Source organism: Vicugna pacos, chromosome 20 (assembly GCF_048564905.1).
Source record: "Vicugna pacos chromosome 20, VicPac4, whole genome shotgun sequence".
Classification (NCBI taxonomy): Eukaryota; Metazoa; Chordata; class Mammalia; order Artiodactyla; family Camelidae; genus Vicugna; species Vicugna pacos.
The window spans coordinates 20424930-20449121 of record NC_133006.1 but is presented as its reverse complement, the minus strand read 5'-3'; the positions used below and the strand labels follow the sequence as shown (position 1 = coordinate 20449121).

Below are 24192 nucleotides of genomic sequence, written 5' to 3'. Positions count from 1 at the left end.
GGGATAAAAGCTAACATTCCTTCCAATTTTAAAATTCTACATCAAAACACAAAACAAGTCAGTTTTTTCATTATGACAGAATATGAGTAATCATACCTGTTTAGATTCTAAGCAAAACCTACACGCACAACCTCTTCAGAGTTGAAATAATAAAATGCATTAAATTCTTGTTTACCCAGTATTTATTACAAAAAATTAATTCCATTAAAATTTCTGTGCTAATTGATAAGAATCAGTAGAAACTTTACTTAATACAAGGCTATTTTCTAAAAGTTTCTTTTGACTTTGGTTTTAATTAGCCTGAAAAGGGGAGAAGTCTAAAGCCACAGCCTGAAAAATCACAACAAAGACAGACATGATTCACATCTGTGTTCAAAAGTTTACGATGAAAGTAATTTGATTATAGTTTATCTTGAGAAAAGAGACCAATGCTATCTGCACAAATCTAATTGCTGTCTTTGAGACAGTTATTTCATGATTTGTTTTCAAATAGGTTCTTAAAAGGATACGTGTTCCATTAACTCCTGATATTTTAAAGTCATCTAGTAGTTGAACAACCATTTCTCTATTTGGATCATTAGGATCTGAATTGCGAACCTGTAATAGGGATGAGAAAGTATTTAGCAAAAGAGAAAGCATAGAAATAAACCAGATGGTGGGGGAGGGGACACCTGCAGCAAATATAACAAAGGAATACTCCAAGAAAGAGCTAATACAAATCTATGAGAAAAACATAAAAACACTTAATAGCTCAAATACGCAAAGAACTTAATATAAGCAGTTCACAAAATAAAATACAATCAACAAAGACTACTGTTCTAATTCCATCATTTTGCTGCTCAAAGTGACTCCCAAATTAACTAACTGTGCGTTACGAGGCCAGGAGGAATTAAGGAGCTTTAGCAGGATGCAAGTCAACTACAGCACTAACCACACTGTTTATTCAGCCCAAACTGAACTTTTGGTGAAGGTTTTTCATAGAAAAACTTTCTCAGTGAAGGAAGTACACTGATTTACTTTTGGGCATAAGCTCCTTATCCTGTCACAGTCTGGCACTTTGAAAAGTACTTCCTTGGGAGCTCTCCTGGTCTAATATCCCCACTTAACAAATGAAAAGTTTAAGGCTCAGAAGAAATAAAATGATGAGTTGAAGGATATATTGGGATAGAGCTGGTCCTAAAACTCATGTTTTCTAACTCTGAGTTTAAGCTCCTTCTACTACACTGACATCTCCTAATTTATAGTAAAACTGAAAATAAGTTTTTGATAAAATTTACTGAAGTTTCTAGGTAATAAAGGGAATTAATAAATAAAGTACTTATTTTTATATTATATATTTTATAACATTAAAAAAAGCAAAACAGATGTTATGTATTTATTCACACAATTTTTCTTTTAACCACAGTAGGAAAGAAAAACATTCTTTGTGCTATCTGGCACATAAACATACTTAAACATTTTTATTTATTTGCAAGGTTTTTTTTAGTGTGTGTAGGGAGAATTCCCATCACAGCATATTCCACCAGGTCCCTACCACATGCACAGAATGTGTAAGTATTGCCGTCTTCTACCTCTTTAAGGATATTGGAGCTTCACAGTAAAAACTAGACATGCAACAGAATGTTTACGCGATATGTCTCAATTTTAACAATAAAACTCTAATCTTCATATAAAGCTTTGCAGTTCACACATACAATCTAATACTTACTGATTTCAGCAACCGGATTTCATCTAGTGCTGTTTCAGTATAATGCTCAGCACTTTTAACTACTTTCATTGCCACAAACTTCTTCCCCCTAGGAAACAAACACAGGAAATTAAGATTAAGTGTCCTACCCTTACTTTAGGAAGCTAAGATTTAACTATAACTGGCAGACGATGACAAAAGTACAAATATTAATTTCATGTTTCCCTGTACCCAAACACAAACTGCTTCTGTGGGATCACCTGTACCTGTTAATGGCACTAACTGCCCAAATTTAATTTACACGAAGAAGAAAATCTGTTCTTGGGTAATGTCACTCACCAAACATTTTCTCTAAGTTAAAATCTACCTTTGGAATGTCTCCCTGAATCCAAGGAAAACCATGAAATGGGGATAAATAAAAGGGGTAAACGCCACCAAACCAGAAGTATCTGTATATTTGTATGGCAAAAGCTAAAAGATTAAAAGCTATAATACTTTCTTCTAAGAAGCCAGAAGAAATACTGGTTGAAAAACTGATAAAAAAAAATTTAGTGCAAAGAAATCAATTGCTGTCTCATCAAAGACAGTATACTTTTAGGTAAATGTCCAACATTAACTGCCTGTGGTTTTTATGTAAAGAAAAGTTTTAGACTATATGGCTGAGCAAATCTGTTGGGGAGGGGAGGGGGACAAGAAAATAATCTCACCTAGGTTGGTCTAGGACATCAGCTAAAAATTTAACTCTACTCCATGAGAAAAAACTATGAATGCACATACCATACGTTCTTTGAGTATCTGTAACGTTTTGAACTTGGGAGTTCCAAACACCTTACTGATATTAATTTAATCAACCTCGTGTCTCTAAAGTGTTTCTTCATGAAAGTCACTTGCCCAAGAACATAAAGATTATCAACAAACAAGATTCTAATCAAGAAATCAGTCTAGATCTAGACTGAAGGTGGAAAATCAGACACAAACATTAAGGAATCACCTAATTCTCTTGCAGGACCACTAAAACTTACTGAATATCCCATGATAACCACACTGTTGAAAAGTGTCCCCAGCCCAACTTTCGGATCACATGGTATCTCCCATTGAATAGATCTCCAATTTTCACAAGATGATAACCTCCTGGAAGAAACAACAGTAGGGAAATAGTCACTTAATTAGAAAGAAAAGGTATCTCACATCCCATTTTTCAGTATCAATACACCTTTTATCAAGTAAAAAATGGTTTCTTCTAATACAATCAATTCAACAAAATAAAAATTTCAGTCAGCAACACAGTACTATTGAGCTCATATTATAAAATAATATCTTAAGAGAATAAGATTAATGATTTAGAGTGAAGCAAGTGATGCTTTGTAGAACCTAACACTTACTTAGAACAGTAAGTCATCCCCAAACAAAAATAAGGTTATATATCACAATATTTTTGCCCCTCAATAATCCAACAGGTTAATCTAGATACAGAAATCAATTTATAGTTGTAGTTTCAGGATGTTTTTTAGGAGGGAGATTAATGAATTCCATTTATTTAACTTTTAAAAAAAGAAAAAAAAAAGGAACTGCTTTTCTAAAACACAACCCAACAAAACAAAAACCACAAAGGTCTAAAAACGCTGCCAACAGTGGCAGAAATCAAAGGATTTAACATCCATCTTTGCCTGCTAAGAAGAAGAACCAGGTTCTCCTTCATAGTTAAAATACGTTGTTATACTATCCTACCCAAGAATCCTAGAAAGTTTCATAAAGAAACAGAAGATACCAGGCAAACTTATGACACAGTTTAAGTATCTGTAATTTCAGTTCAGTATGTCTTAGCAATCATCACTTTGAGAAAATTCAAGTAATGAAAAGGTGTTTTTCAAAAGCCTACCATACCAAATCTTACTGGTTACTTCTGTGTGATAGTGTTACAGATGGCTTTCATATTCTTTTTGCTTAATATATTTCTGAAATTTTCTAATGTAAATATGCACTATCATTTTTTAAGGAGAAAAGGGGTTAAAAACAGATTTAATATAAAACTAAGCTTTAATTAAGTCAAACAAAAAGGAAATACTAATTCCTATATTTAGAGAAAATGACACGATAAGCAGAAAGCATTATAACTGGTTACACTGGTAGATCAAACATTCAAATGAAAAACTGCATATACATGAATGTCTTCCTTAGCATCTCCTTACTGAAAACCTTACCTTTACAATAATCATTGGGATCTTCTTGCTCATCATCATCAGATCCCAGAATTTCTTCTTCCTGCTCTGGTAGATCACTCTCAGAGTGGGGAGCAGAGCCTCGGTGCTGAGTTTCAGATCTAAGAAATAAGAGAAACATGTTCATTCCACATGGACAGAAGAAAACAGGAACAAGTAACAGATAATACAAACAGAATGTTATTAGTGGTAGACTAGCAAAACATTAACTACCACTTTATCTCAGGTAGGAAAATACCAGTTTTTAAAAAGCCAGTACACGATTAAAATTCAGAAAATATATAAAAAGAACAAAGGGAAAAAATTACTGGAATCTCAGTATCCAAACAGAACTGCTGATAAAACTATTACAACTTCCTCCAGTATTTTGCCGTGTTTTTATAAAACTGTATATTGGTAAACGCATACTTCATAAACAAATTTGTATCCTGTTTTTCTTATTATATTACGAACTTTTCCCCTCATCCTTATGCAGTCTCTTAAATTTTACATGTGCCCTTTGAAGTATCACCACTTACTCTGGTACATTCTACTAAGTTAGACATTTAATTTGCTTCTAATTTTTCACAACTGAAAAATAAAGCTGTCGAGTATTTTTGGAGAATCTTTAGTCTGGACTTAGAATTATTTCCCTAAAGTTAAACTACCAGATAAAGATAGAAATATTTTCTCTACTTATAAAAATAACATGTGAAATGTAGGAAATTTGGAAAATAATTATTTTGTTTTAAAATACCTCTACTCTGAACATATTAACAATTTGGACTATTTCCTTCCAGTCTGTGTCCATGAACAGTTTTTAGGACTATTATATAGTATGACTTTTCTGAAAGGGTTGTGGTGAATTTCATCTCCAGCCACATACAGGCTTCTGGTATTTAAGTATTACTAAGTTCAGAAAACTTAAGCTTATTTGATAGGTAAAAATGCTATCTCATTTTATAATGCATTAAAAACTTTTAAATTAATTTCCTTTCTCTTCACACCTTATACCAAATATTTGAGCACTAAGAAGTTCATTCAGGAGGCAGAAAGACTTAGATTTGCATTCAGGCTCTGACATTTATTAGCCGCCTGCTTCATAAAGCTTTAAGCAAAGGAAGAAAAGTACACAGCCCTCAAAAGAATTTTGATTCCCATTTTTCAGTACTATATTTGCATTTTCATCAACCTGTTTCATCAGATTGTTTTTTCAAAAGATTCAATTTAACAGAAAAAATTTTAATAGTAAAACCAGTTACATGGGCTACTGAGACATAAGAAATACCTTGGAAAGCATTAACTAATGACTCAGATTTAGATTTCTGGTGGCCATTCCAACCTGCCTCAATTCTTGGTACATTTTTGTCCCCCAGAGGAGACCAAAGGAGCTACAAAACTGCCTGATTCAATGTGTTCATTCTTAGTGAAAACATGTCTTTGGTAAACTTATTTACTATGGAACTACCTGGCCTACTTTTCTAAGTGGAAATAATGAGTCTGAATGAATATTCCCAAATTTATGATTAAGACAGGTTTCTAAAACAAAGGCTGATTTCAAACTTGTTGCCTTATACAATTAAAATTGATTGTAAGAACTAGAATTCTGAAAAATTTGAAAAGTAGTGAAATATAAGTAGCAAAAACCAGACATGAAAATGCTGGATTACAATTCCACAAGTACCACAGGAGTAGTAAATTTAAAAATTTATTTTTTAAAGATTCAAAATATATTTGGAAGCAAATATATTTGTGAAGAGTTGTTTTTAGTTATAAAACTGAACATTGTAAGTATCATTCCCAGTTCAAGGATTCAAAACTGAATTATAAATTGCAAGTCACAATGTAAGATAAAAGTCTTCACCTTGACTATGACTGGTAAAGAAGAAAATCTCATCTTATTCTAAACTGATACAGAAATAGATCATGTAAGGGGGAAAAATCCTACTTTTTAACTTTCAAATTTCATTTACACATATACTTAATTTATACTTAAGTATCAATTTTAAATACACATATGTCTTAAGTGTTCTGTCATCTCTCTCTGTGTTAGATGGCCTGTTTCCTCAAACCCACAGTCTTCCTCCATCTTGATTTACTCCATTTACTCCATTTTCACAGAGCACATTTATCAGTAACTTCTGGAGAATGAGTGCATGGGAGGTATCCTTGACTGCTAGTCTGCATATAAAATACTGCTCTCTTGCCTTCTAGCTTTCAGTGGTGCTGTTGACAAGTCAATCAACAGCTTCTGAGCCTTAAAACAGGGCTTGCTTTTCCACCTGGAAGGTGTTTTTTTGTTTGTTTTTTGTTTTTTAATTTTGATCCTCATGTCCTTTAATTTTCTGAGTGGTTTTTATAAAATTCACCTTGCTAAGTGTTTTTTGTGTTCTTGCAAACTAGAGATTCATTCAGTTCTGAATTTCCTGTATTTCACTGAAAATTTAATCCCCTTCATATTCTCTCCTCTACTCTCTCTAGAACTATTTTTTTTTAAGGTACTGGATCTACTGGCTTACTTCATTAATTTTCTCATATTTTCTCTGACTCTAGTTTTTTGTTCTACATTCTAGATGTATCTTCCTAACTTGCGTTGTCTTTTAAATTTCATGTTTTAATTTCCCACACTTTATTTTTGCTCTCGAACAATTCCTTTTCTACACACTCCTGTAATGTTTCAATGATGCACTGCCTTCTTTACTCTTAAGGATACGATTTATAGTTTTAAGTTTCCTTCTGATCTTTGTATTGTCTTGACTTTCTCAAACTGCCCATGTTTTACTAATGCCATACTTTTACACATGATGTTCATCAACAAACTTCAGACAACTGAAAAAAGCCCGTGTCAGAAAAAGATAAAAATCCAAAACAAAAAGAAAAGAGAAATTTTGAGGAAAGAGAGACAGTTACTATTAGATAATGAGGATAAGATGAACATGATTAAAGAGCTCAAAAATCACTGTAACTGTGATTGATGGGTGTTATAAGAAAACAGTACAAAAAATGTGAAGAAATGCTACAGAAAGGAATTTCAGCTTATTAACATTTGAAACTAAAAACCTTCTTCCTAGGACAAAAAAGAGTTATAAAATATAGTCTGTTCTTTTAAACTCTTCATATCTATTTCATGCTTCAAGTATTTGCTATTCACGTTAGAAGAAAAAAAACTATGTCAGTACTTTAAAGCTCTCAAAGCATATCAAGTTTAACCCAGTACATCTACAAATCACTTAATATAAACGGAAATGGACAACAGATCAAATTTTAATAGCAGTATGCTTTTAAAGGAGTTAAATAATTTATAACCTGATCAAAACACCAGTAATGTTAAAAACAGAAATATAGCTGGCTGTGGTACAGAACAGAGCCAAAGCAAAATTCTGGGAGGAAGGCAAAAAGTAGTGGAAAACTTGACAGTTTTGCTCTTGCTTATATTTCCAAGCTAGACTTGACACAGAAACTCGAGTGTGAACAGAGATGATAAAAGCCCAAGAGCATTTTCTCTTCTAAGGATCCTTTCAGCTCAAGATTCCATTTCTGGTAAATCATCACTAACCACCCAAATAAATAGTAAAACCAAAGTACCAAGCAAAATTTACTGAGTCTTTTGTAGCCAAATACTATATATTCATAATCACCATAAAGAATACGCTATTTATGAGTTTTCACTTAACATTTCATGAATTTATAAATTCAAATTAGCCACATGTGCTCCCCTGCTCCCTTGTTTTCTAAATAATAAATAATGAAGAAATTCTTGTAGTTCAAAACAAAAACAAAAACAAAAGCACTACTACAAAGTCTATTACTGTCTCACCAAATTGTTTTATAACCTACTAGGGTTTGAAGAACACTATCCTAGAAATTAACTTCTTTACTGAGATTTAATTCACATCCATAAGTTCACCAATCTAAAGTGTACAGTTCAGTTGTTTTAGTGTATTCACAGAGTTGTGTAATCTCATCACAATTTAAATTTAGAATATTTTAATCCCTCACAGCCCTCCCAAATCCAAACCCATTAGCAGTCACTCACCATCACAGTCTTCCCCCAGACTCTAGAAATCACTAATCTACTTTCTGTCTCTGTGAATTTGCTTATTCTGGACCCTTCGTATAAATGGAATCATACACTATGTGGTCTTTCACGACTGACTTCTTTCACTTGGCATAACGTTATTAAGGTTCATCCATGTTGTAGGATGTATCCATACTTCCTCACTTTTATGGGTGAATAATATTCCATTGTATGGATATACTACATTTAAATTTATCCATTGGTCAGCTGATGGCCATTTGGGTTGTTTCTACTCTTTGACTATTATGAATCTTGCTGTTATGAATGCCCTAGAAAAAGCATGTGCAAGCATGTTCACAGCAGCACTGTTTGTAATAACAAAAAGCAGGAAACAACTAAATGTTCATCAAGAGGAGAACAGGTAACCAAATTATGGTGTTCTGATACAATAAAATATATCTAACAGTGAAAACAAATAAGCTACATACATCAGCATGAATGAACTGCACAAACTTATATGGAGTACAAATAGCAAGCTGTAGAACATATACAATGCATCACTTTCAATCAAATGTTTAAAACATACAAAATAGCCAATACATAGTTAAAATATAAAGAATTACAGAACAGCAACTAGTAGGTAAATAATTCCCAGAGATCTAACACACAGCACAGTGATTACAGACAAAAAAGCTGTTGTATAACAAACATTGAACTTTCTAAGAGACTAGATCTTAACTGTTCCCACCACTAGAAATAATAACTATGATATGCAACAGAAGTGTTAGCTGACACTACACTGGCAATCATACTGAAATATAAATTTATCAAATCAATGTATTGTACAATTTAAACTTACACAATATTTTAATTATACCTCAGTTTTTTAAAAAGCTGAGAAGAAAGAATGAAAAAAGGAACAACAACACAAAAGAAATATAGTTGGAAAAGTTTTCCAATTAATTTGAGAGCACTAGCATAACCCTGACATTCAAAGCAGAAAAGATTAACACACATGTATCCATGCACACACAAGTAGAAAACTACTGGTCAATCTCACCAATGAACTTCACACACAACTACTGAATACTCAATATTCACAAGAGGACAAAAAGTATCATTCAAACAGGAAACTTATTGTTATTCACTATTTAATATACATACAGAAGAAAAATACAAAAACTACAAAGACATTTGATAAAATTCAAGATGAATTTGAGATTGAAACACTTAACTAGGAATAAACTGGAGAGAAACTCAACTCAGTTAAAGATGTCTATTAGAAAATCATAGAAACATTATACAAGTGTTTCACATTATACAAGATCTTCATTACAATTACACAATTTTATGGATACTTTTCAAAGTTGTACTGGCAATCTTAGATAATAATTGAAGGCAAGAAAAAGAACCAAAACTGTCCTCATTACAAAGTGTCTATTTACCTAGGAAATTGGAGAAAAGTCACTGAAAAATCAGTACATCCAATAAAGGGTTTTAGGGAAGGAGAAAACAAATTACAATACAAATTACAAAAGCAACAGTATTTCTACATGCCAGCAATAACCAATAAAAAATGTTAACAGATAAAAAGCAATGTATTTACAAAAACAATAGCAACAGCTCTAAAATCTAGAAACACACATGTCTGAAGGATATATGATGCCTTAACAAACAAACAAAAACAAACTACATAATATTTCTAGATGGGAAGACTCAAAATTGTAAACATGTTAATTTTCCAGAAAGTAATCTATAAATTCAAAACAATTCCAATAGAAAGCAACATGGTATTTTGAAGAGCGTGATTTTGTAGTGTGACTGAAGTAAAATCTTGAAAAAGGAAATAAGCAAAAATAGCCAAAAATTTTTCAAAAAGGAGAAATGATATGGGAACTTGTTCTCCAGATAACAAAATATAATAAACAGCTATAGTAATTAATCCTGGGAGCACTGGTACTGATTAGAATGAGATCTAGTCACGGACTCAAGTAAATATGGGAATTTAATATTAGATAAATATGGCATTTCAAAACAATAAAAAAAAAACATGAACTATTTATTATAATCACTGGGAAAACCAGCTATTTGGGAAAGCGGATCCTTCTAAGAGGGAGGTGGGAACATCAGAGTGAGGAGATATAATGACAGTGTGAGGAAGGTGCCATGAGCCAAGGAATGCAGGGGACCTCTAGAAGCTGGAAAAGACAAGGAAATGGATTCTTCCCTAGAGCCTCCAGAAGGAACACTGTCCTGCTGATCCATTTTAGACTTACAACCTTAGAACTGTAAGATAGTAACTTTGCATTGCTTTAAGCTACTAAATTCACAGCAGCTATAGGAAACTAATACAGCAGTCTAGCATTACTCAAACTAGTAACATGCCAGTTCAAGAAAGCATTCAAATGCTCTATAAATATGTGAAAAGATTTCAAAACCAATAGTAACAGGAAAAAATTAAAAGATAATTTTTTTGCCCACTGACTTGGCAGAAATTAAAAAGCATAATTTCGTATGACAAGGATTTGGAGGGAGTGAATAGGCATTTTTTTATACTGTTGATGGGATTAAAACTGGTAAAGCCTTTTTGGAAGGTAAATTGGCAGTTTATATATCCTTTGACAAACTAAGTCTACTTCTGGGAGGTAATAATTATGGAATAGTTGAGAGCACAGATACTATTGAGGGGTGGCTGCTTGAATATGAATCTCTTTCCTGCCATCCACAAGATGTTTGATTGGGAGTCACTTAACACCCCAAGCTTCTCTAATGATTTATCTACAAAATAAGGATAGTAGTTGCTGTGAAATTTTGACATTTAATGTAATTAGCATAATGCTTATTAGTCCATAGGTAGTGTTTGATATACATTACCTGTTGTTAATGCATTATAAAGTACATGTACACATCTAAAATAACTGTGTTCACAAGAATGTGGGGAAATTGGAAACTCTGTGCATTTCTGGTGAGAAAGTAATGATGCAGCTGTTATGAAAAAGAGTATGGTGGGTCCTCAAAACGTTAAAAATAGAGTCACCATATTCACCAATTCTACTTCTGGGTATATACCTAAAGCATTGAAACCAAGAACTTAAAATTTTAAAGGATAAAGAGTTTCAGTTTTACAAGATGGAAAGTGTCATGGGGATGGATAAGGTGATGGTTGTATAACAATGTAAATGTATTTAATACCACTGAACTGTACACTTAAAAATGGTTAAGATAGGAAATTTTGTTACATGTATTTTACCACAATTTGGAAAAAAAAATCAACATAGAAAAAAAACAACCCCAAAACACTTATGACTGAACTTGTAACAGTGCCTTGGCATGCTGCTGTGATGTCACACAATATCTAGATTCTAGGATCTTATAATTAAGCAGGAAATAAACAAATAAAGCAAGCAAACAAAAAGATGGTCATCATGTTATTGTTAGTATAAAATAAATGAACACAATTTGTAATAAGTAGCAGGAGTTGAGTAATTCATGGCATATCCATATAATGGAGAAGTGCTATCAAAGAAAACTAAGACACACCATAAGACTGTATCAATTTTGTAACTTAAAAAGCTGCCTGAGGGTCAAGCTTCCAAACAGCCTGAATGGAGATGCTGAGATCCTCCCCTTAGGGACAGAGACAGAAGTTGGCACCTCCTCAACTACTGGGAGCCATTTAAAAAATGTAATAGGCCGCTTGAACAAGCACAAAGGTTTGAAACACAACAAAGAGTTGAGGCACAGTTAAAAGACAAGGTTCAACTATGTAGGCTCCAAGATTGGGACAGGAGTTTGTTTTCAACCAACCAACAGAGAGTAAAGCAGAATGAAGAAACAGGAATATGTTCCAAATGAAAGAATAAGATAAGAGCTCAGAAAAAAACCTTAATGAAATGAGGATAAGTAATTCAAAGTAATGGTCATAAAGATACTCACTGAGCTGCAATGGATGAACACAGTGGGAACTTCAACAAAGAAGAGAAATGGGAGAGATAAAAAAGTACCAAACAGAAGTCACAGAGCTGAAGAACTGAATGGAAGGAGACTAGAGGGGTTCAACAGCAGACTAGAGTAAGCAGAATAATCAGTTATTTCAAAGCAAGTAGTGGAACTCACCCAAATCAGAGTAGCAAAAATTAAAAAGAGTAAGAAGTGAAGATAGCTTACAGGGCTTACGGGACATCAAACAGACTAGCATCGCACTTCATTACAGGGATACCAGAAGAAAGAAAGGCAGAAATCTTGTTTGGAGAAACAATGGCTGAAAGTTTTCCTAACCTCAGGAGGAAACAGACATCCACAACAATAAATTAAAAGGGTCATATCCCATGATCAAGTGTGGTTTGTTCCAGGGATGCAAGAATTGCTCAACACCTGCAAATCAGTCAATATGATACACCACATTAACAAAATGAAGGATAAAAGTAATAATCTCAGTTGATGGGAAAAAGCATTTGACAAAATTCAACATCCATTTATGATTGAAAACTCCCAACAAAGTGGATACAGAGGAAATGTATTTCAACATAATTAAGGCCATATACGACAAGCCCACAATGACCATCATACTCAACAGTGAAAAGCTGAAAGCATTTCCTCTAAGATCAGGAATCAGACAAGGATGTCCATTCTTACCACCTGTGTTCAATATAATATTAAAGTCCTAGCCAGGGCAATTAGGCAAGAAAAAAAAAGAGAAATAAAAGGCATCCTAACTGGAAAGGAATAAGTGTAATTGTTGCTTTCTTGATAGATCACAAAACTACAGAACGGCACAGAATGGTTCATGCTCTACTACCATCTGTTTTAGGAAGGATTAGCTCTTTTTAAAAAGCAACATGCTTTTTACTTACTAACATAACTCACTGAGTAGTTAGGGGAGCAACACTTTTAATAAAGAGACAAGCTTGACAATATGCTGAGTTTTAAAGAAATTCTTTTAGATAATTTTGCAGGATCTGGGAAAAACTAGTTCTGATCTGCTGATCAAGCTCCTATTTTAGTTTTAAAGTATATGTACTTTGTGGGAAATATGTATGTATTTTATACAATGAATAGAGTCCTAAAATTGTGTAAAATAAGTTGATAACATCAATTATTATATGCATAGAGTGAGGCTGCTTATTCTTTCATAGAATTAATGAATCTTAGAGTTAACAAAAATCTTTAGAACTCTATCCTAAGCCCCATTTCACAGATGAACATTCAGACTCAGAAAAGTTAAGGAAGTATCCCAGGTGTAGGAAGTCATAGACTAGAACCTAGAAAATGAAATTTTGCATTTCAGTCAAATGCTTTTTCCATTGTGCTACCAAGAAAACAAATAAATAAACAAATCTTTATAGTTAAAAAAGCCCCTATAGATAAAACACAAAATAATTATAGTTATAGGATAGAATGTAAGGTAATCATCCTAAGATGGTAAAGACAGAGGCAAAGGACAGAGGTGAAACAGAAGAGGCAAAGAAAAGGTCTACCAGCATTCTGATTTAACAAAGTGGGAAGTTAAAGCTTGCCTAGAGTTGATGAAACCAAAAATAGAGGCTGAGGTACCTTGAAGTTATGAAGTAATCAAAAGTGGGTCTAGACAGAAAATAAAAAATAAGGATGTGGAAAAACAGGAACCCTCATACATTGCTGGTGGAAATGTGAAATGGTATAACTACTTTAAAAAACAGTTTGTCAGTTCCTCAAAATGTTGAATAGATTTAACCATATGACTAAGCCCTTCTACTTCCAGGTATTTATCCAAGAGAAATAAAAACATGTGCCCACACAAAAAATTTCCCATGAATGTTCATGACAGTATTATTCATAATAGCCAAAAGTGGAAACAACTCAAAAATCCATCGACTGATGAATGGCTTCCAAGTGGTCTCCTTGCTCCCAAACGTGTCATCTCTAATTTAACCTCTAGATCAGGGGGTCATAAAGACCTTAAAGGTTCATTACACACAGTGCTCTATGGAAAGAACTGTCAATGCTATGGAAGAGAACCTCAAAAGAGAGAACATCATAAAAGTCTAGAAGGATTAGGCCACTGAAGATGCCATCATTGTTATTAAAAAAAAAAAAAGCCATGAAAAAAAAATCAAACCTGAACAATAAATTTCTGTTGGAGAAAGTTGTGTTCAGTTGTTGTGCATGAGTTCACAGGATTTATGACAGAGCCAATCAAGGAAATCCTGAAAGACTGTGGATATGGCAGAAAAGTAAGGGGGTGAAGGGTTTTAAGACATGGATCTTGAAGAAATTCAACAGCTAGTAGACATAAGAGAGGAATTAACAAAAGATGACTTGATGGAGATGAGTGCTTCCAAAAAAGTGGCAGATGATGAGGAAGAAGACATAGAAGAAGCAGTGCCAGAAAACAAATTGACATTAGACAATCTGGCAGAAGGGTTCTGATTATTCAAGACTACTTTTGACTTTTTATGACATGGATTCCTCTATGTATCACTGAAACCAAAACTAAAGCAAATGGTGGAAAAAAGATTGGTACCATATAGAAACCACATTTAGAGAAATGAAAAATCAAAAAAGTTAGACAGAAGTGGCCAGGTATTTCTATAAAGTTAGACCAAGCATGCGTACCCCTCCTGCCTCCTCTTTCCACATCCTCCACCTCTGCCACCTCTCCTCTCCCTCAGTCTATTCAATGTGAAGACAAGGATGAAGACCTTTATGATATTGCACTTCCACTTAATTAGTAAGTATCATGCTGTACAGTTAAACTTATCTGTTGGGTATGTGTGTATCTGTGTGAAAATCTAATAGTTGTACAGCAAGAACCATATGGGATATTTTTTGTCATCATCACCAAAGTATTCACTGTGTAGACATTGTGTGCAAGACTTGAAGTGGATAGCCTGTCCTTACATAGGCATAAGAATTACATTACCCTACAGTATGCAGCTGCCCTCTTAATTGGAGAAAACTGTGTATCATCTATTACAAGTAAATTTTTTAATGCAACAATGTTTCCAATACCATGTTATGAATGTGACTATAATGTAATACTGTAAGTCATTAAAATTTTATAACAATTCATTCATTAGTGTATAGGCCAGGCTACCACTAAGCAACTGTACTGACTACACTAGGCTACCATAAAGCAATCATATTATTTTGTTATCAATACATGAAACATTATAACTGTAAATACACATGAACTTCTTTTTCACATTTTTTCCATTTTTGATGTAAATGTTAGTAATATGTACAATATCTACAGTGTTGTGTATCATATAATACTGGTATAGGTATGACAGACAATTCATTTCATAAACGGATGATGTAAACTTATGGTATCGATAAATATAGTACAGTACTGTAAATGTCTTTTCTCTTCCTTATGATTTTAATAACAGTTTCTCTCTCAATAACATTTTTCTTTTCTCTTAGCTTACTTTAAGAATACAGTATATAATACATATATATAACATACAAAATACATGTTAATCAACTGTTTGTCTTATCAGTAAGGCTTCCAGTCAACAGTAGGCTATCAGTAGTTAAGTTTTTGAGGAGTCATAAGTTAAAGCATTCATAGCAGCACTATTTACAATAGCCAAGACATGGAAACAACCTAAATGTCCATCAACAGATGACCTGATAAGGAAATTGTGATATATTTATACAATGAAATACTACTCAGCCATAAAAATGATAACATGCCATTTGCAGCAACATGGAAGTCCCTGGAGAATGTCATTCTAAGTGAAGTAAGCCAGAAAGAGAATGAAGAATACCATATGATATCATTCATATGTGGAATATAAAAAAAAAAAGATGAACTTATATATAAAACAGAAACAGACTAACAGACATAGAATACAGACTTGTGGTTGCCAGTGGGGAGGGGTGTGAGAAGGGATAAACTGGGAGTTCAAGATTTGCAGACATTGACTGGTATATATAAAATAGATAAACAAGTTTATACTGTATAACACAGGGAAATATATTCAATATCTTATAGTAGCTCATGGTGGAAAAGAATATGAAAATGAATATATGTATATCCATATATGACTGAAGAATTGTGCTGCATACCAGAAACTGACACACTGTAAATTGACTACAACTCAATTTAAAAAAAAAAGTTAAAGCAAATTTTCAACTGGCAGGGAAGGAGGGGTGGATTCTTATCCCTAACCCTGACACTGTTCAAGCGTCAACTGTACATAGAAAGTACACAATGTCTGTTAGCCAATCTGTGGTTTCTCAAGGGAGTGCAGATGAGGTTGAAGATTTTAAAAATATCTTTATATACGTCCCTGTATTTTTATGGAGGAAGAAAAAAAAAGACATATTACTCCCCTCTCTTGCCCCAGAACTAAATGTGAGTATCTTCTCACCCTTAGTGTAGGCAATTACTTCCTAAAACACTCAAAACGCAAATGAAAAATTTGACAGTTTCACATAAAATTAAACAGATATTAACTGTATTTCAGCAATTCAAATCCTAAGAGAAATGAAAAGATATGTCTACTCAAAAATTTGTACATGAATTTATAGAAACTTTACATAATAGCTCCAAACAGAAAATAACATAAATGTCCATCAGTGCAGAAGAGATGAACAAACTGAGGTGTATTCACACAACAGATTAGTATTCAGCAATAAATAAGAACAAACTACTAATACATGCAAGAAACACGGAGGAAACTTAAAAGCATTATGCTGAGCAGAAGCAGCTTGACACTAAAGGGTACACACTACATGATTCCATTTATATGAAACTGTTGATCAGCCAAACTAATCTATTGTGACAGAAAGAAGCCTGGTGTTGCCTACGGCCAGGATTAGGAGGGAGCGACTGAACCGACACACTGAAGTTTCTGCAATGATGAAAATGTTCTAGTCTTGACTGGTTCTTACCTTTGTCAAAATATACTGAACTGTACTCTTAGAATGAGTTCATTTTATTATTTGTAAATTGTACCTCAATAGGGTGATTTTAAAATATAGGCAGAGTATTCCCTCCTTTCCATTTCTAACATAAATTAAAGCTATCCCTAGGTTAATCCAAAACCAAGGAATTAAGATTCTCCTTGCTTATTGAGAGTTCTTGCCATCTGGTCACTGGCAGCCAACTCACAGCTTTTCACAAAGAAAGGTCTTGGTGTGGAGCGGTAATAGACACCAGCAGCAGTGGAGACAAAGGAGACAGTAACAGCAGCAGATCAGGAGACCCTTAATTTGCAAGGGGCCCCACAAAAAACGGGGTGCTAACTACAAGAGCAAAAACGTGGGTCATCTTGGGTCACCTTAAGACCCTACAAAACAACACTTTCAGGAGGATACATTACAGAACAATTTTCCATACTATAGTTTTGAAAAATTCATAAGTCTGAAATTCTACTGAATTTCTACGACCTCAGGGGAACCTTTTAATAACACCTAACTGAAAAATATTCTACACTTAACACTTTTTAAAAATTTAGTTTAATGTCTCATGGTCACTTGAAATCCCTTGTGATCTCAGATGAATTCAAGCAGCAGTAAATCAAAGAAACTAATGTATTTCTTGATTTTTAAGGTAAACTAAGCTTTATTATACTATTATACTACTAAAATGCATTGTGCCACCTGGCTTACTTAAATACTATGGTACCTTTTTACTTACATTTGTTAACACGTGATGTATATCAGAGTAACATTCTTGGAAGAGGAAATGCCAGGTCTAAGTGTATGTGCAACTTATTTTTTGATACATACTGCTAAATTCATCACCCTTCATAGATGGTGTGTCAAATTTATTAGACTGCTTTTAGCAATATATGACTGCCTGCTTTGTCATTTCCTTTCCAATATTATGTATCATTAACTTTTTGTTCTGTATTCACCCTATGGGGAAACACAGAATCTCAAAAAATGTTGAAAACTCTGTAATTCAAGGTGCTCACACTGGTAGTTTTTCAAGTGAAAAAGCTGGGTAAAACAGAAAAATACATACACTGGCATACACACACATACACTCAAGTAGTTACTATAACCTAAAACATAGAAGTGAAGAGGCCACTTCTTTGCATATGGATATACTAACTCATGTTCCCAGTCACCTTTCTTGTAGCAACTACACCCTTATGTATACCATATGTATCAACTATAATTTCTGGCTGGGGTTTCTTTAAGTGAAGGAAGAACTTGAAAATACCTGGGAATCCATAAAAAGAATGCAAAGGATCTCTAAGAAGTGATATGGAATGATTTCTAAGATACAGTGTTTGGGGGAAAATGTACAGTGCAAAAGAATGTATACTTTTGTTATTTTACACATGTGTTAAGACAGATGGAGAAACAAATAATACATACATATTTTCTCATTTTTACAAAAAAGGATACATCAGAAATGAGTGAAATGGTTACCTTCAGGCAGTGGATGGGAACAGGGTAAAGGGAAGAAGAACAGGAACAAACTTCCTGAAACACGTACAATGTTTTAATGACTAAAATGAGAGGAAAAAATGGTAAGGAGTTTGGCCAAGATGGCGAAGTAGGAAGACATTGACTCACCTCCTCTTACAGGTAAACCAAAATTACAACTATTTACAGAGCAAATATTGATGAGAAAGACTAGAATCTAGCAGAAAAGATCATCTACAACTAAAGGTATAAAGAAGGAACCACAACAAATTGAGTAGGAGGGGCAGAGCTGTGGTATCGTCAAGACCTATACTCCTGGATGGTTAACCCACAAACAGGAGGATAAATACAACTGCAAACGTTTTCCCCAAGGAGCAATGCGTCTGAGCCCCACACTGGGCTCCTCAACCCAGGAGGTCCAGCATTGGAAAGACCAGCCCCCAGAATGTTTGGCTTTGAAGGCCAGTGGAGGCTTACTTTCAGGAGACCCAGAAGGTTGCAGGAAATAGAGACTCCACTCTTAAAATGGCATACACAAAATTTCATGTTCTCTAGGACTCAGGGCAAAAGCAGTAATTTGAAAGGAGCCTGGGTCAGACCCATCTGCTGATTTTGGAGAGTCTCCTGGAGAGGCAGGAGGTAACTGAAGCTCACCCTGGGAACAAAGACACTGGCAGCTGCCATTTTTGGGAGCTCATTCTACCACGTGGACACTGGTGTTGGCAAGCACCATTTTATTTTTATTGAATTAGTCAGTTTACAATGTTGTGTCAATTTCTGGCATACAGCACAGTTTTTCAGTCAGACATGAATATACATATATTCGTTTTCATATTCTTTTTCACTGAGTTACTGCAAGATCTTAAAAATATTTCCCTGTGCTATACAGTAGAAACTTGTTTATCTATTCTATATATACCTGTCAGTATCTATAAATCTCAAACTCCCAGTCTGTCCCTACCCACCCTCCTCCCACTGGCAATCACAAGTTTGTATTCTATGTCTGTGAGTCTGTTTCTGTTTTATATTCAACTTGTGGGCGTTTTTTTTTTGGGGGGGGTTAGGTTTATTTATTTTTAGAGGAGGCCCTGGCGATTGAACTCAGGTCCTTGTGCATGCTAAGGATATACTCTACCACTTGAGCTATACCTGCCTCTGGGCTTTTTTTTTTTTTTTAATATTCCACATATGAGTGATATGTGGTATTTTTCTTTCTCTTTCTGGCTAACTTCACTTAGAATGACATTCTCCAGGGACATCCATGTTGCTGCAAATGGCATTATATTGTCATTTTTATGGCTGAATAGTATTCCATTGTATAAATATATTACAATTTCTTTATCCAGTCATCTGTTGATGGACATTTAGGTTGTTCCATGTCCTAGCTATTGTAAATAGTGCTGCTATGAACACTGGGGTACAGGTGTCTTTTTGAATTAGGGTTCCTTCTGGATATATGTCCAGGAGTGGGATTGCTGGGTCATACGGCAAGTCTATTTTTAGTCTTTTGAGGAATCTCCATACTGTTTTCCACAATGGCTACACCAAACTGCATTCCCACCAACAGGGCAACCACCACTTTAGAATCCTACCTCTAACTTATTAGCAGGGGACCTAGCCCCACCCACAAGTCTCCAGTACTAGGCGGCTTTAACCAAGTAATCTAGTTGGGTAAGGACATGGACTCACCCACCAGCAGGTAGGCTGCCTTAAGACCCTTTGAGCCCACAGCCATCCTGGACATGGCCCTGTCCACCAGAGGGCCCAGGATCTGGCCCCACACACCAGTGCAAAGGCATTAACCCCCAGATCCCCAGTATCCTGTAGCCAGAACTCAGCTCTGCCCACCAGGGGGCCGACACCAGCCTCAAGACCACCACAGCCCCAGAGCCTGCCATGGCAAGATTCAACACACCCAGTGGCAGGCCAACATCAGCTAGGAGACACCTTGGGACCCTCAGGCAGCTGCCCTGGGCCCCAGCCCCACTCACTAGCAGGCTAACACCAGTTCCAAGATACCCTAGACTCCCCAACCACTTCAGGATCCAGTCCCATGCACCAGAGGGCCAGGACCAGCTTTAGAACACCCCAGAATCCATAGCCAGCCATGTCAGAAACTGGCCCCACCCACCAGCAGACTGACACTAGATCAGTGAACCCTGCCCCCCTAACCCCAGAACCTGACTCTGCCCACAGTAACCCAGCATTAGCCCTCGGACTCCCGGGGCTCTGCAGCCAGCCACCTCATGACCCAGCCCCACCAACCAGACTGCCCACAGTAGTCAGCCTGCCACAACAGAAGGACCTGCACAGCCCACATAGGGGGAACCCCTAGAACACATATTTCGGTGACCAGAGGGAAGAGCGCACTGCTGGGGCACATAAGACATCTCCTATAAAATGCTACTTCTCCAAGGTTGGGAAACATAAGCAAGCTACCAGATACATAGAAAAACAGCAAGTTAGATAAAATGAGGCAACAGAGGAACAACTTCCAAATGAAGAACAAGATAAAACCCCGGAAGAACTAAGTGAAGTAGAGCTGGGCAATCTACCCAATAAAGAATTCAAGGTAATGAATATAATGATTGAGGAACTCAGGAGAAGAATGAACAGAATGAGAAATTAGAACTTTGTAAGAGAGAATTAGAAAATATAAAAAAGAACCTAACAGTGATGAAAAATACAACTGAAATTAAAAAGTACACTAGGAGGAATTAATACTAAACTAGATGAGACCTCTAAGACAACATCAAGCATACTAACACATTATAGGGATCCCAGAAGGAGAAGAGAGAGAGAAAGGGGCAGAGAATGTGTTTGAAGGCATAATAGCTGTAAATTTCCCTAAACCGGGAAAGGAAACAGACATCCAGGTCCAAGAAGCACAGAGTCCCAAGCAGGATCAACCCAAAGAAGACCACTCCAAGAAACACTATAATTAAAATGGCAAAAATCTAAAGATAAAGAGAGAATATTAAAAGTAGTAAGGTAAAAACAAGTTAAATACAAGTGAACTCCTGTAAGGCTGCCAACTAACTTTTCAGCAGAAACTCTGCAGGCCAAAAGGGAGTGGCACCATATATTTAAAGTGATGAAAGGGAAAAATCTACAACCAAGAATACTCTACCTAGCAAGGCTGATATTTAGATTTGAAGGAGAGATCAAAAGTTTTAAAGACAAGCAAACACTAAAAGGGTTCACCACCATGAAACCAGCTTTGTAAGAAATGTCAAAGGAACTTCTCCATGTAGAAATAAAAAAAGCCACAACTAGAAGTATGAAAATTATGGAAGGGAAAAATCTCACTGGTAAAAGCAAATACACAGTAAAGGTAGTAAATCAACCAAATACAAAGCTAGTAGGAAGATTAAAAGACAAAGTAATAAACACAACAGGTAGTTAAGGGATACACAAAACAAAAAGAAGTAAAAAATGTCAAAAATTGTAATCATGGGGGGAGGGGAGTACAAATATATATATATGGATGGCTATATGTAAACCTATGGTAACCACAAACCAAAATTTATAATAGATACACACACACAAAAAGAAAAAGGAGTCCAAATAACACTAAAGACAGTCATCAAAGCATAAAGGAAGAGAACAAAAGAAGAAAAGAACAAAACTGAAAAACAATTAACAAAATGGCAGTAAGTTCGTATCTAACAATAATTACTTTGAATGTAAATGGACTAACTATCCCAGTCAAAAGACACAGAAGAGCTGAATGAATATAAAAACAAGGTTCACGTATATGCTGCCAAATGAACTAAATAGATCTATATAGAACATTTCATCCAAAAGTAGCAGAATACATGTTCTCTTCAGGTGCACATGGAACAGTTATCAGGATAGATCACACACTACACCACAAAACAAGTCAGCAAATTTGAGAAAATTGAAGTACTATCAAGCATCTTTTCTAGCCACAATGCTGAGACCAGAAATCAACTATAAGAAAAAGAATGCAAAAACCACAAACATGTGGAAGCTAAGCAATACGCTACTAAACAATCAATGGATCACTGAAGAAATCAAAGCAGAAATTAAAAATACCTGGAGATAAATGAAAATGAAAACACCACAACCCAAAATATATGGAAAACACCACAATCTAAGAGGGAAGTTTACTGTGAAAAAAGCCTACTTCAGGAAACAAGAAAAATCTCAAATAAACAACTTTATCTTATACCTAAAAGGAACTAGAAAAACAAAAAGGAATCAAACCCAAAGTTAATAGAAGGAAATAAATCATAAATATTAGAGCAGAAATAAATGAAATAGACTTAAAAAACAATAAAAAAGATCAATAAAACTAAGAGCTCTTGGGAGGGGGGAAGATAAACAAAATTCATAAACCTGTAGCCAGACTTATCAAGAAAAAAAGAGGGGCCAAATCAATAAAATCAGAAATGCAAAAGGGAGTTACAACCAACACCACAGAAATACAAAGGATCATAAGAGACTACTGCAAACAACTAAACGCCAATAAAACAGACAACTTAGCAGACATGGACAAGTTCCTAGAAATGTACAATTTCCCAAGCCTGAATCAGGATGAAATAGAAAATATAAAGACCAATTACCAGTAAGGAAACCAAGTCAGCAATTAAAAAAAAAAAAGCCCACAAAAAACAAAAAAAACCCAACAAACAAAAGTCCAGGACCAAATGGCTTCACAGGTAAATTCTACCAAATGTTTAGAGAAGAGTAATACCTATTCTTGTCAAACTATTCCAAAAAATTTCAGAGGAAGGATGCTTCGAAACTCATTCTATGAGGCCAGCATCAACCTGATATCAAAATGAAAGATATCACACAAAAAAGTAAACTACAGGCCAATATCACTGATGAATACAGATTCAAAAATTCTCAACAAAAAATTAGCAAACCAAATTCAATAATACATTAAAAGGATCATACACCATGACCAAGCGGAATTCATCTCAGGGATTAAAGGACAGTTCAATATCCACAAATCAACAGATGTGATACACCACATTAACACATTGAAGAATAATAACCGTATGATCATCTCAATAGATGCAGAAAAGGCTTCTGACAAAAAACTCAACATCCATTTATGACACAAATTCCACAGAGTGGGCATATAGGGAACATACCTCAACATAAATAAATACCATAAATAATAAACCCACAGTTAACGTCATACTCAACAGTGGAAACTTGAATGTATGTCCTCTAAAATCAGAAACAAGCCAAGGATGCCCATTCTCACCACTTTTATTCAACATAGTATTTGAAGTCCTAGCCACAGCAATCAGACAATAAAAAGAAAGAAGAAGGATCCAAATCGTAAAGAAAGAAATAAAACAGTCATTGTTTGCAGGTGACACTACACGTGCAAAATCCTAAAGACACCACCAAAATACTACTGGAGCTCATCAATGAATTTGATAAAGTTACAGGATACATAATTAATATACAGAAATCTATTGCATTCTATACATTAATAATGAACTATCAGAAAAATTAAAAAACGATCCAACTGACCATCACACCAAAAAGAATAAAATGGGGGAAGGGGCTGGGAAGGGACAGACTGGGAGCTCGAAATCTGTAGATACTGACAGGTACATATAGAATAGATAAATAAGATTACATTGTATAGCACAGGGAAATATATACAAGATCTTGTGGTAGCTCGCCGTGGGAAATATATACAAGATCTTGTGGTAGCTCGCCGTGAAAAAGAATGCAACAATGAATATATGTATGTTCATGTATAACTAAAACATTGTGCTCTACACTGGAGATTGACACAACATTGTAAACTGACCATAACTCAATAAAATAAAATTTAAAAAAAAAGAATAAAATACCTAGGAGTAAATTTAACTAAGGAGGTAGAAGACCTGTACTCAGACAATACACTGATGAAAGAAATTGAAGACAAC

General features: G+C 34.9%; 1 protein-coding gene across 1 annotated transcript in view; it reads right to left on the bottom strand.

Moving 5' to 3' along the window:
• Positions 1-24192, bottom strand: part of SRPK1 (SRSF protein kinase 1) — a 64845-nt gene that overhangs the window by 28003 nt on the left and 12650 nt on the right. Inside the window, 4 exon segments of the mRNA XM_072945142.1 lie at positions 510-597; positions 1709-1796; positions 2710-2818; positions 3889-4007. Coding sequence (XP_072801243.1) covers positions 510-597; positions 1709-1796; positions 2710-2818; positions 3889-4007 — 404 coding nt within the window.